At 31.3% G+C, this 13,979-nt stretch overlaps 2 protein-coding genes across 5 annotated transcripts; one reads left to right on the forward strand and one right to left on the reverse strand.

Annotated features, from left to right (window-relative positions):
• Positions 1-5,502: 5,502 nt before the first annotated feature.
• LOC133037303 (senescence-associated protein SPA15, chloroplastic-like) lies at positions 5,503-8,139 on the reverse strand. 4 transcript variants are annotated; one of them, XR_009687420.1, is made up of 8 exons: positions 7,832-8,139; positions 7,610-7,746; positions 7,455-7,523; positions 7,263-7,366; positions 6,809-6,938; positions 6,154-6,614; positions 5,960-6,063; positions 5,504-5,673 (listed from the first exon to the last, which is right to left on the reverse strand). XR_009687420.1 is itself a non-coding variant. In XM_061114314.1 (8 exons), exons 1-5 carry the CDS (start codon positions 7,885-7,887, stop codon positions 6,881-6,883), a joined length of 417 nt encoding a protein of 138 aa, XP_060970297.1. In that variant the 5' UTR covers positions 7,888-8,132; the 3' UTR covers positions 5,505-5,673; positions 5,960-6,063; positions 6,154-6,614; positions 6,809-6,880. The 4 variants fall into 4 exon arrangements, 2 of the variants coding, with proteins under 2 accessions (XP_060970298.1, XP_060970297.1); XM_061114314.1 differs by having other exon boundaries at positions 5,505-5,673; positions 7,610-7,739; positions 7,832-8,132; XR_009687421.1 differs by having other exon boundaries at positions 5,516-5,673; positions 6,154-6,344; positions 6,456-6,614; positions 7,610-8,137.
• Positions 8,140-10,498: 2,359 nt separating this feature from the next.
• LOC115713034 (RING-H2 finger protein ATL54) lies at positions 10,499-12,379 on the forward strand. The gene has a single exon (XM_030641508.2). The coding sequence runs from the start codon at positions 10,810-10,812 to the stop codon at positions 11,992-11,994; it is 1,185 nt and encodes a 394-aa protein (XP_030497368.2). The 5' UTR covers positions 10,499-10,809; the 3' UTR covers positions 11,995-12,379.
• Positions 12,380-13,979: the final 1,600 nt, after the last annotated feature.

The raw sequence follows: 13,979 nt of genomic DNA on the forward strand, positions 1-13,979 counted from the left end.
ATCCGCCTGACACCATTAATGCGTTGTATCAATCAATGGGCGTGAAACGAATCGACCTTTGCAAAAAGTGAATCGCTGCATTAAAGGCCATCATTAAATACACCCTCACGCGCTCAAAGCTCGTGTCAGGAAACCGAGGAGTCAACCGGAAGCACTTGAGCAAGCCTTGTTTTATTTTTTCAAATAAACAAGGCTTGGGGGGTAAATGTTGCCCCTAATTTTCCCAATATACGTGGACCAACCAAACAAGGACACGTGGATCAAGCAATGTGCAATCCAAAATATTTGCTAAGTCTTTGTGCTGTAAGGTGGCTTCCAGGACATAGCTCCCGGAGAAGGCATATGGAACCCCATATGCTCCCGGAAGCTCGAAGTAACGCTAAGTCATCTCCGTGACGTGTCAGGTTTCTCCTGAGCAATTAAGTCGCATTTAATGCCGCATGGGAGGAAGCGTGTTGGGATTGCTACACGCAATAAAGTCTGACGGCACAACCTCCAACCAGCAGCTACAAAGTAATGATCATTTAAGTCTAGCGACGGCTACACTGTGAAGAGTCACATCAGTCAAAAGACAATAAGGACATTCCACATAAAAACCCTATAGCACCTAGTGATTTGACCATGCATTACCCATGGTATATTCATTGGGAATGCCCAACTTTATGGATACTTACAGATACGTTTGTAAGGATAATTCTGGGGATCACCCCACCAAAAACACTATAAATACCCCCTCAAAGCTCATTAAATGGGATCGAGAATCTTGGGCTGCATAAGAGCAAGTAGAGTAAATACTCACCAAGAACATTCTCTGTATTTATAAGAGTGAAACACTCCCCAAATACATTCTCTGTATTAAATACATCCATAAATAACAAAGACTCGTGGACTAAGGCTCATTAACGCCCCAACCACGTAAAAATCCTTCTCTAATTTTCTTACAGCTCTCTAACTTTATAATATTTTATTAGTTGCCGAAAACCTCGGTCAACAGATCCTTGTATATATTTTCAAGATAGATATAGAGATACTTTATGTTTGTTGTTGTACGTATATGATATTCTGATCGCTAGCAAAAGTGTACAAGAGATCAAGCACTTGAAGCTCCAGCTAAAGACGGAGTTTGAAATGAAGAATTTGGGTCTGGCTAGTAAGATCTTAGGCATGGATTTAAGAAGGGGAAGACGAAAAAGACTACTGTACTTGAGTCAGACGAGCTACATCAAAAAGGTTCTAGACTTTTAAAATGAGTAACTCTAAGGTAGTGAGTACTCCGCTTGCACAACATTTCAAACTGAGTATTACTCAGATGCTAGAAGATGAAATTAAGAAGTTAGTTATATCAAGAGTTCCATAAGCCAGTACAGTTGGCTCTGTGATGTCATGGTTTGTACAAGACTGACCATAGCATATGCACTAAGCACGGTGATTAGATTCATGGGAAACCCTGGAAAGGAGCATTGGGAAGCCTTAAAATGGATTCTACATTACTTAAAGGGAACTGCTGAGAAGGGATTGGTGTTAGGCATGAATAATTGAAATGAAGACTCGAATGTTATTAATGGTTATGTGGACTCTGATTATGCAGGGTGCATTAATACTTAGAAGTCTTTGACGTGATATGTGTTTACTATGTTTGGAACAACTATTAACTGGAAAGCGAACATCTAGAAGGTTGTGGTGCTATCGACAACAAAAATTGAATATATGGCCTTGACAGAAGCGATCAAGGAAGCACTTTGGTTAACTGGGTTGATGGAGGAGCTGAAGCTAACCAAAAGGTTATTATTGTTTATTGTAATAATCAGAGTGCAATTCAATTAACCAAGAATTATATGCACCATGAATGTACTAAGCACATTGATATCAAGCTTCATTTCATACGAGAGGTTGTGAAGATTGCCAAAGTTTTGACTGAAGAGAATCCTTCAGATATGATAACCAAGATAGTGCCAAGTAGTAAGTTTGAGCATTGCCTAAAGCTGATCGGAGTTAGCTAAGCCCGGAGGGGCAGAGGGGACAACAACATTTAAACATTAATTTATCAAGCGACTTTAACTTGAAACCAAGGTCGAGATTTGTTGATTATGGTTGCAAAATTTGTTGTCTGGGAGTGGAAGTTGTGAATCTAGAGAGTAGATACATGAAGCTTAGTGTGGATCTAGAAGTTCTTGTGCATGAGGTCTTGTAGAGTCTAAAAGGTTCTTCTTCATAAGCTTGTATCGTGTATACATTGTCTCTCCCGGTTAGCTTGTTATGAATCCAAAGGTACAATCCTGGATAGCTATTGCTAGTCTTTAAGGTTCATTCAGGAAGGAAGCCATGTACGTATCTGGAAGGATTATGTGTTTACAATGCTCCTAGATTGCTCGTACTGAAAGCACGTATTTTAAGATGACATAAATTATTGTTACTGGTGATGAGCTAGATCATTTAAGCTGGTATAAATGTGCCACAATGATTTAGAGGTTATTTTTGATAACAATGCAAATCTATAAATAGTTGTAAATCTTTGTAACCTAGGATGAGATTTTCAGACCAAATTTGCTTGAGTGAAAATTGTGATAGTGTAAGGTAGAGTCTAAACTGGAGAGATAAACCTCTTCTCGTGATCTTTGAGAAGTTTATAATGATTCTTGTAACCTTGTAAACATTGATATCAATAAAAGTTATGGCTGTTGTTCCAACCAAGATGTAGAGCATTACACAAGGCTCGAACTCGTTAAACTTGGTGTTATTCTATTCTATTTTACTGCTTAATTCATTATATTGAATTCTTGAGATCTCTTGGTATATTATTTCTTGATTGTGTAGCGTATTTGTTGGTATTGTAAACTAAATCGTAAGTCATTAATTATTTCGTTTTGCACAACAAATAATGTACGAGTATGCAAATAAAAACGATATAAATGTAAATGAGACAGTGAATCACAGTGATTCAGTCAGAGCTTGGTTTGCTTAGTCTACTTTAAAAGGAGTATTTTTTTCAATCCCTTATTCAGTTTAGTTGACCCCATTATATAAAAAGTAAGTATCCCTTTGGATTACATAACCGGTCAGATAGGACCATTATTTCATTAATTACATTCAATTAATAAATAAAATGTTTAAAGAATAAATGAAAGAGTAATTTCGACTGTTCTTAATTAATTGTCTTAACATATGCAACTTGAGAAGTCTCATATCGATAGTTCATCTTCGAAACATACAAGCTCCTAGGCTCTTTGATGTTTATTTGTGTATAAGGTCTTTGGACCATAGATAACCTCAGGGTTATCCTACAGGTAGAATGCCAGCAATTACTTTGGTCACATAACTTGGCATTCATCTAACAACTGAACCTATGAGTTCTTGATGAGTTGTTGTGTATTTGTCTTTTGGACATGACGCATATAAAGATTTAATCTTTATATATATAGTTGCATGAGAAATGTACTTGGTTATTATATATAACCGATATATGCGTGATCAGTGCTGACTTCTCTTGATTCTACTTTTTTTCTCGACTATGCTAAGAATAGTATGCGACTAAATCCTGTCTTAGTCGCACCTCCTCACAAATTTATATCTTGCAAGGTTAGCTCTCGTGAAGCCTTATGCTGACACCTCATCCTTTTCAACTTGAAAACTGGGTCCACGTGTCAAACATCTACGAGAATGTGCTCGTTATTTATAGGTAAAAATTGCACTATAATACAGATAGTTTTGCTACTAATATTGTTGTTTGAAATGAATAAAATATAATAAAATTAAATAAAAGTAGGATTTTTGTGATGTATTTCAAATAAATTAATATAAGTGTAATATAAAAATTTAAGGTAAATTTAATATCTTTATATATTAAAAGTGCCTATCTAACGACATTTCTTGGTTTAACAGAATATACTGAAAAAAATAAAAGAATATTCTGTTAAATTTAACGATTACGTTTGATCTCCCGTTAATAAATAAACCTAATAATTAAACCCAAAAAATTAAACAATCTTTTAAATATTAATAATATCTTTTTAAATTAAAAAAATCATCTTACCCCATCTCTCTCTAACAAACTTATCTTGGGAGAATATTAATAATTTTTTTTATTTATCTTTTAAAAAAGAAAAATCTAGATAAAAAATCTAGAAAAGATAATATAAATGTGAGACTGTGTATGAGTATTTACCTTATATGTTTGTGCTTATTTTTAGTTTTATTTTTAATTTTACCACCAAGAGGAGAAGGTTGAAAAATATTAGAATATGAAAATATTATTGGTGCTTATTAGTAATTTGCAAATAATGTGAAAGTCTATAAATATATAGTTGTGTAGCTATTATTAGATATGAAATGAGATAATAGAACTTTTTTCAATTAGAAGATTAATGTAAATTTTACTATTAATAACATACATTATTATAACACAACTATGTTTTACTTACTAAATATACTGACACATTTTATTTTTATAAAACAAATTGTTCAAATAATTATACTATTTTAATTATTAATTAAAATAAAAAACTAAAATATTAAATAAAACTAACACTACGTGGCTTGGCACGTAACAATCACCTAGTATATCTATACTAGCATAAAGTTACGTACAATGTACGTATATATCTAGTTATACACTTAGTTTTTCTTCTAGGTTGAGTTTAGAATTTTAAATATTAGAATAAAATTGTAAATTTCGAAAAACTTATTAATTTCAAAGACTTTAAGCAAAAATTTTTAAATAAATAAAATTGAAGTATTGAATCTTGTCATATATCCCGTTCATATTCCAAAATAAAGTAAAAGATTATTTGTAAAATAAAATAAATATCATTAAATAATGTTAAAATTAAAATCATGAAATACTTTATGATAATTTGGTTCACAAATTCATTATTACATAATATATATACAGTTTTAATAATATATTTTTTTTTGCAGTCGAATCTTTGATTAAAATCATTCAGCGTATTAGTTTGAATAATTAGGTTTCTTTACTCATTAGTTTTGCCTTTTGTGTAATTCTTAATAATATTTAACTGCTATGCAACAATAAAAGATATATGCTTGCCAGATGCAAATTTAACTCATGTGGTCCTTTTGACTTTGAAGTCTCTGTTTTATGAAAGAATAGAACTGTACAAGATAACATAATGCAGAGTCCAATTTTGTGTAGTGCAAGTAATGAAAGTTTTATATCAGAATATGGACAATAAGAACAATGACTAATAAAAAACTTATCAAGTAATTTATCTGGTTATAGGTATACACCTTTAATATCTATTCTAATGCTGAAAATTAGAAAATATACGGGAAATTAGAATAAACAATGTTCAATCAAAACATAAACAAAAAAATTAAGACAAAAGGGTGCTTGTTATTATCATATTAGGGTTACTTGGTAAATTGTAAAAGAATAAATCAAAGGGGAAAACAAAATTATAGGAAATATAAATATATATAATAATTTGAAGTTTATAATTATGATCCTAAATTAGTAAGAACGATAGATAATAAAGTTATCAAATCAACAATACAAATTGAAAGAAACATCAGTTTTATTTGATCATTTCAGCCCTCTACAGACCTCTAATAATTTATTATAAGAATAATAAGATGAAGATGAATCAAGTGATGATTTTTCTTCTTCTGACATTGATGATATTGTTTTCATCTCCTCTTTGTTTAAAATTGTCCCACCTAAGATGATTACCAAAATTAAAAACATAATTAATATGTTATTATACAAAATTAAATATATATAATAATAAGAGGTTTTTCTATTTTTATATTTAAAGTAATTTTTTATATATATTTTTACGAAAATCTATATAAGAACTATAGCAACTTAAATTGCAACTTAAATTGCAACTAAAATACCAAGATCCATATAGCAACTAAATTTGAAAAAAAAAATTAAAAAAATAATATATATAATAATTCTCCAAATAATAATGCACATTAATTATATAAATAATGAACTCACCAATTATGAGTCATAAAATTGAAATTATTCTCCTGATCATGAGATGACATAATTTCCCAATTAGATATTGATGATGATGATGCTGCTGATGAGTCCAAGTAACTCTTTAAAAAATAAATAAAAACCCAAGTTGAGATTAATTGATTAATTATTATATAATAATAATAAAAATGAAGTATAATTATAATTAGTACCTTAGAGAGAAGATTTTCATGATGATGATTATGATCAGTATAAACCAATAAACATCTTCTCTTTGATTTTTTAGTGAATTCAAACAAGGCATCTTCTAAGTAACCAGTTGAAAAAACATCATCATCTTCTTCTAATATTTCTGAGCTTAATAAATTAGGAGACAAAAGAAATGAACTATTCTCACTCATATCTGCAAATATAACAGAGAAACTTAGAAACAGAGATATATATACAAATATAAATAGTGAGTAAGTTCGGAGAAAGAGACAAAATTAAACAGTCCAAATGGGCCCACACAGACCCCAAACCAAACAATTCTTAGCCGTCGGATTAAAACTGAATCAATTGGAGACCGCTCGAAATACAATGCAATGACTCCTAATGGTTGATGATGCAATGCAATTGGCCTAAATCAAACAAGTTGATATATTTTGATTGAAAGTAGGACCAACTCTCCCATCTGGCAAAAGTAAAGAATGATGTAATTTGTAAATATTCTTAGTTACCATAACCAAAACAGTACTAATAAAGAAAAACAGATGGTAATTCGGTAGAACAATTGTAGTTTTGAAAATAAACAAATAAATAAATATAAATCAATTTGATAAAAGACGAAAAGAAAAGAAAAAGATGAAGATAAAAAGAAAAACTTACCTTGAGTTGTATGGCTATCGTGCTTGCTATCGCAGGTGGAACAAGCGAGGACAAAATGGGAAATGCCAGGAACTACAATCCAGATGTCCACATGGATGGAGCTACAGACAATGCATTAGCCAATGCTTTCCTATTTTTCCAAAAACAAAGAGCGATTTACATTATAACAGAAGCAAATGTTCAACAAGATATCAACTCACACATGTTAGATGATCTGTAATAGTGACACTTCACAAGTACAGATTTTCATTTTATATGAATATCTGAACTCTAATTTTAATATTGCAACAAACAAACAGCATCATATTAGAATTAATGACCATCAGACATTTCTTTCTCAGCTATTTCACAAAGCTCTAAGCTGATTCGGAGTAAAGGTTTTTCTTTAACTCGTCAAAGATATCAATTTGTTCTGGAAATACAGTTATATGGATGGTAGTACTTGATAGCTCACCTAGTATTAACATCAGGAGAGCTTGAACATTCTGCCAATAATGAAACACTACTTTTCCCATCCATTGCATCCAGATCTATGAGAGTTGTGATCAACAACTCGAGCTAATCCAAGTACAAAGAATAGTTAAGTAAAACAAAACATTACCAAATTGATATTTCGAGGCTCAGTAGCATGAAAGTAAAATTGGACCTCTTCAGGATCAGTGTAATCAATTCCATCAGCTTCAGAGAGAGCAGATGCCATACTCCAGTAAGCTTCCTACACATTCACCAATTAAAATGAATTAAGTTTACAAATTTCCAGAGAAAATTTTGCAAATAAGGAAAGGGTTAGTCATAGAGAACCTGAATTGCAGTTATCCGATCAGTGGATACTTTTCTAGGGAAATACTCGCTGGTTTTACCATTCTTTTCAAGCATTATTTGGTCGATCATGTCAGTTGCTGAAAGAGATCCACTTTCCCTACCAAGAGGGCTGGGTGCTAACATGTCAAAGATTAGGGTTCATAGTATATTTTACTTTAATGAGGAAGTGGAAAATACACATAGAAGAGAACGAATACCGACCACGAAAGGCTGGCCGTCCAGATGGTTGATTGGTCCACGCACATCCACAAGAGCATTTTTGCTGAAGATAATGCGAGAGAGAGAGGGAAAGTGAGACGAAGCTTTGGTTCGTCGGGCTGTTAGTTTTAACGATCTGCGACTGGAGGTGGATACTCTGAGGATCTGTTGGTTCGTCGGGCAGAGGGAGGCGATGGATTTTTTTCTTTTAAGGAAAATATAATTTTTGAAAATATTCAGCTATAAGAAGGGTTTGGGGTTCGTTTCTATGAAGAGAGTTTTTAGGAGGGACTTAAGGGATTTCAAAGGAATATGTAACTGTATAGGTAATCTTCCTTTATTTTAATTTGATTGAATATATTTATTTGTTATTTTGTTGATTGTTGATTTTTTTCTTTTAAGGAAAATATAATTTTTGAAAATATTCAGCTATAAGAAGGGTTTGGGACGTTAACTTTAACGGAATCAAAAAATTAAAAAAATCCAAAAAAACGTTAAACCAAGAATTGCCGTTAAACCAAGAATTGCCGTTAAATAAGCACTTTTAATATATACTAGAAGAAAGTTTACGTGCAATGCACGTATATTTAGTTTTATTTTAGGTTATATATATTTATTTATAAATGTCAAAGTTAAAAATAAACAATATTTAATACATAGTGCTAAGAGAAAAATAATACATTAAAGTAATGATAAAAAAAAAATTAAGTAAAATATTGTATAAAATTTTAAGAAATAAAAATTAAACACAACTTATTAATAAAATATATTAAAAATAACATTAATAATATTATGAAATTGAAAACAAAATAATATGAAAAGTTTTGAAAATAAAAAAAAAAATCTTAAAGTTTTAATAATTGAAAGAAATATCGTATAAAGTTTTGTAAATTAAAAGAAAATATTATAAAAAAAAATAAAAAATTAAAGAACTAAAAAAGAAATATGTTTTTTTTTTTTTAATTTTCAACTTGAATGACAGAAAGAGAATTAAAAGATTTGTGTTATATATAATTGTTGCAATACATACCGAAAATAAAGTAAATGCGTAGCCAAATCAAATTATAAATAGTCAAAACAAAATAAAAGTCAAAACCATATTGAAATAAAATTTCTTTTATAAACAAATCAAATATATATACAAAACTTATCAAATCAACAATCAACAATCAATATTATCAAATCAACAATCAAATCAACTCCTTACATTCCTGAACAAACATAGAATAGCAGCTATGAAAAAGAGAAAGACAATATTATAAATTACTGATTAATTTCCCAAAAATAAAATTATGAAGAATGAAAATATAACAATAGATTTTTCATTTATTACTTCCAATTTTTCTACTTTTGGGAGCAAAAATAGTGTAGTGGCAAGATAATTGGTACCTGCGAAAGAAATAAGAAGAGGTGGTAAATACGACGTCGTGGGAGTGGTAAGTTGAAGAATTTGAAGAAGAGAAGAAAGAGGTTTCAATTGAAAGGGGAAGAGCAATTTTTGAGATTAATCCCCAGTTGTTTTATTTTTAAATGGGTTGTGATTCTCGAATATTTAATATCAGTTCAAATATTAATAGGATTTATTTATTATTATTTTAGTATATATAAAAATAATATTTTATTATTTTATTAAATAAAAATTAAAAGTTACCCATGAATTTCTCATAATATAGGCACACTTTATATAGAATAGATATATATATAATTTTGGTGGTTTATTTTAAAAAATAAAATAAAGAAATTGACGACAGTATTTTAAGGTGAGTACGACGTGTTTACGGCTCACTTGGCCTAGGAATTCAAAAAAAAAAAAAAATCTTTTTTGTTAAATACACAAAATATTTTGATAATTTCAAAAGTACTACACTTATCCTTAGAATAGGGTCCAAAAATTAAATTTTTTCTAAAGGCCTAAACATTCTCAAGGCATGCTCCTTTTTATTAAAGGGAAACTTACAAAAATACTGGAATTTAGGTTAATTTTTACAAAAATACTATCACACGGAAATCTTTTCAAAAATACTATTTTTTTATAAAATACCGGTAGAACACAAAACAGAACAACTAAAAATAACAGTGGAATAACTAAAAAATAACAGTAGAGTAACAGTGAAAATTTAACACAGTATAAAACTTACACAGTATTTTTGAAAAAAAAAACACAATCTTTTTGAAAAAAAAATTCCGCCCCACAGTATAAAAGTGAAAAAATTAAAAATTTCTGTGGTGTAATTATCCCTTATCAAATTCATCTCAATTATTGTTCGCCATGTTCAATGTTTAAGTCTTGTGTTACAAAAATTGAAGCGAATACTAACAAAGCAGTTAGCAGTCGTATAAAATTGTATCTCATATATTTCTTGGAAATTTTAACAAATTACTTGAAAAGAAATACTATAAGGTATGAGTAATATTTAGCACTATATACACACTACAATATACCTTGTAGCAATGCTCTTATCTTAATTACCTGTTTTATTTATTTAAAATGATATAATTTTAACTAATTTATATTAGTACGTTTTCACTTTTTTTTTCTTCTTTATAATGAACAACTTTCTATATGACACTCGATTAATCCATTGAAGATGGTCTTATCCTCTTTAAAGACTCTAACTATGATGATGTTAACGCGGAAACGAGTCATTAAGGACCCTTGACTAATGAGGAGAAGTGAGCCCAAAACCAAACAAATGTTACGAAACTACCAAGTAAATCCCCCAAACTATACTAAAGTCTTGTACTGAAAGCGAAATGCGACTCCGTCTCGTTGAAAACCACACAAACAAACAAACAATTTCTTGGAAAAATAAGCCTAAACTAATTGTACCCACAAATAACGTCTTTCAATACCATCGATCCATCCATTCATACACAAATTCTTCACCTTGCTTTAGACTATTCCAAAACCCCTTTATAGCTTTCTTTCTCTGTTATGGTATGGTAAGGTATGATTCTTGCTCTGTTCTCTTGCTGCAAAAATGGGAGACTTCTTTTATCACAGAAAACTCCTTCGCATTTTGAAAAGAGATTCTGATGAGTGCGATGAATCTGCTTGTGATAAACAACTGTGTATTGCTCGTAGTTGTGAGTATGACTCTGATTCTCCGAAATTGCTTCTACCACCACCACCACCACCAATTCAGACCCATCTAGATATAGTTCAAAAACGTATGGTTATGGTTAGTTGTGTGGTTGCTGGTGTTTTTCTTATGTGTTTCGCTTTCGTGGCTCTGAAGAGGTATTTCAAGAGGCGTAACGAGTCCAGAGAGAGGATGGCACCGATTCTATTCGAAACCCAACAAGACTTTATTGATGGGGATCAAGGGCCTATGCTTGATCATCCCATCTGGTATATCAACACCGTTGGTTTGCCTCAGTCTGTTATTGATTCCATCACTGTCTGCAAGTATAAAAAAGATGATGGGTTAATAGAAGGAACAGATTGCTCTGTTTGCTTAAGTGAGTTTGAAGAAGACGAAACTCTGCGGCTCTTGCCCAAGTGTAGTCATGCTTTTCATGTTAGCTGTATAGATACCTGGTTGAGATCGCATAAAAACTGCCCACTTTGTCGCGCACCAATTGTTTGTGGAAATGTCCCTGTTAATCCAGTAAGTGATTCGGATCCTAATTTGAATGATTCGAACCCTACAGAAGAAACCCAGATGGAGAATTCTGAGAATCCTGATGGAAATCTTCAGGTGGATGAAGAAGGTGAATCTAGTGAGGTTAGATTGGAAGATGAAACCAATAATGAAAATGGAGTGAAGGGTTTGTCGAATTCCGTTGTGAGGAGCTGTGATTCTCGTGTTTTAAGTGATTTGGCTATCAAACGACAAGTCGTTTGTGAAGAAATAGAGCCAATGAGGAGGTCAGTTTCAATGGATGCATCTTCAGCCGTGGCAGTATATCGTGCTGTGGCTAATGTAGTTTCTGATCATGGAGGCTCAAATTCACAGTTAGCAGTACCAGTGAGAAATTCCAGTTTGGCAATTGTATCGAAACGGGTGAGTCAAAATTTAAGCTTGTATAAACTAATGAGAAGTTCTTCAATTGGGTTTTCTTTGCAGAAAGGACCCATTTCAATGAAAAGGTCTAGTTCATCTAGCAGGAACCTTTCTTTATCTAAACATGGCAGGAGTCAGAGCTCAATCCTACCATCTTAGAACATATACCTAAAGTTTGAAGTGAGACACTTAAATTAAGATGTCTATACTACAATTGTGCCCAAACAAGCATGGTTATAATCAAATTATATTATGAATATACTGTAAGCTGCTTTCTGCTCTAGCTAATCTGAATGAAGCATCTTCTATTGTGATCAATGTTTTTTTACTCAGAAAACAGTAATTTTGATGCTTGAAACTCGACTTGTCAAGTTGACATGATAAATTGCATCCTGCAATTAGTTTTTTCATGTCAACATTGCTTGTAGTCCTGAATGAAAGCATATATGCCTTTAAATCTTCATGAGAACATATATATTTGTATGGAAGATACCTTTTCCTTTTAATATTGCTGATATTTCTCAGCGAAATGGTGCTTATTAGATTTTCAGAAGTATTTTATTTTATTAGTATGCTAGCTCAGTGATTACTATATAATATCCCCATAGTCTAGACTGCTGAAAAAAATAAATATTATCAACTTAAAACAATATGATGGAATCCGTGAATTTGACTTGTTAGATCTTCGGTGCTTATAATCTTGAGAACGATCTTGCCCGTCCCGTATGGTGACACGGGATGCTTAATTAGCTAGAATATTAAGTTATTAGAAAATTTTATGATCTTAATCTCTTTCACTATTTTGGAAAAAAATTTAATCATTTTTTCTTATAGTTGTGTAGGTATTGTGTAAAATTTTAAAAAATTCGAAAATAATTTAATATGCTGAAAATAGGATTTAAACAGTTTGTTGCACACGTAATTCTTTTATTTTCTACGCGTGCGAAATAGACTGTTTGAAGCTTCTATACTATAATTACTCTAAATTTTTCAAAATTTGCATGATATCTTAAATAATTATAACGTACATTGAAAAAAACCTAAAAATATTTCTTAAATCTTGAAATACTAGGTAATGCATCAGTGTACTTTTTTTGAAAAGGGTGTATTTGTAGACGAACTTTAAGTTATTTTATGTTGTTGTTTTGCTTATTTTTGTAATCTTGTTTATTGCTGCCATTTTATTATTGCTAAGATATTTTATGGAACTTAGAAGAATTTGAAAAATAAATTAGTGGAACTCTCTTTTTATAAGAAAGGCCATCATATTATAATATTAATAAAATAATACAAAAAATACGAAAAAAAAAATTACTTTGGATTGATCTTGGCCATAGATGATGATCTAATGGTGAAAATTGACTCTTGATGTAAAGCCTCAATTTTCAAAGCTTGAATCTCGTCTTTTAGATTGTTTTCGGGTAATTTACTGAAAAAATCATACTTGTATTGGGGATGAAATTTGGACTTGAAATATTCAAAATTGAGATACGGACGTGAGACATGACTTGAAAGAGATTTTAAAGACGTTTAAAAAGCAAGCTAAATAATGTCAATTGGATCAATATTGAAGGAGTTATGTTCGTTTTAATAAAGGTTGTTCATGACCTAACGCCTAGGTTGACACACAACACCCAAGTTGACATACTGACGCCAACTTAGACACTGGTAAGTGAAAAAAAAAGTCCCATACTTGCATTTTTTTTATATCTAAGTAATATGTTGACATCACTTAACCAATTTCTTAGTTTTGGTGAAGTTCTTCACCAGTTCTTGGAGATGTCGCTTTTTTGTGAAATTAGGTAGATTCGAAACTTCCCGACTTTACTGATATTCTACCTTGTCGAAAAGGTGAAATATGAAAGTGTGAATTTGACGTGTCACAAGTCGTAGCTCTCGTTTACTACCAAAAAAATAGTCAAATGCTCGAGACAGAGTCAAAATCAGATAAGCAGAACCCAGCGCACCAGCCCACATTTCAACATGGGCGTTGGGTGCTTCTCGGTTGGCTTTTCGAGGCTCATTTTGATATAGATAATCTTTTCTACTCCTGTTAGAGTAGGGAGTACATAATCATGTAGGCTCCTTTCAACATTAGGGTGAGCCTAATCTCCTTGCAAAACTCTAGGAATTATATCTTCATT

This window comes from Cannabis sativa, chromosome 4 (assembly GCF_029168945.1).
Source record: "Cannabis sativa cultivar Pink pepper isolate KNU-18-1 chromosome 4, ASM2916894v1, whole genome shotgun sequence".
In the NCBI taxonomy this organism is placed as follows: Eukaryota; Viridiplantae; Streptophyta; class Magnoliopsida; order Rosales; family Cannabaceae; genus Cannabis; species Cannabis sativa.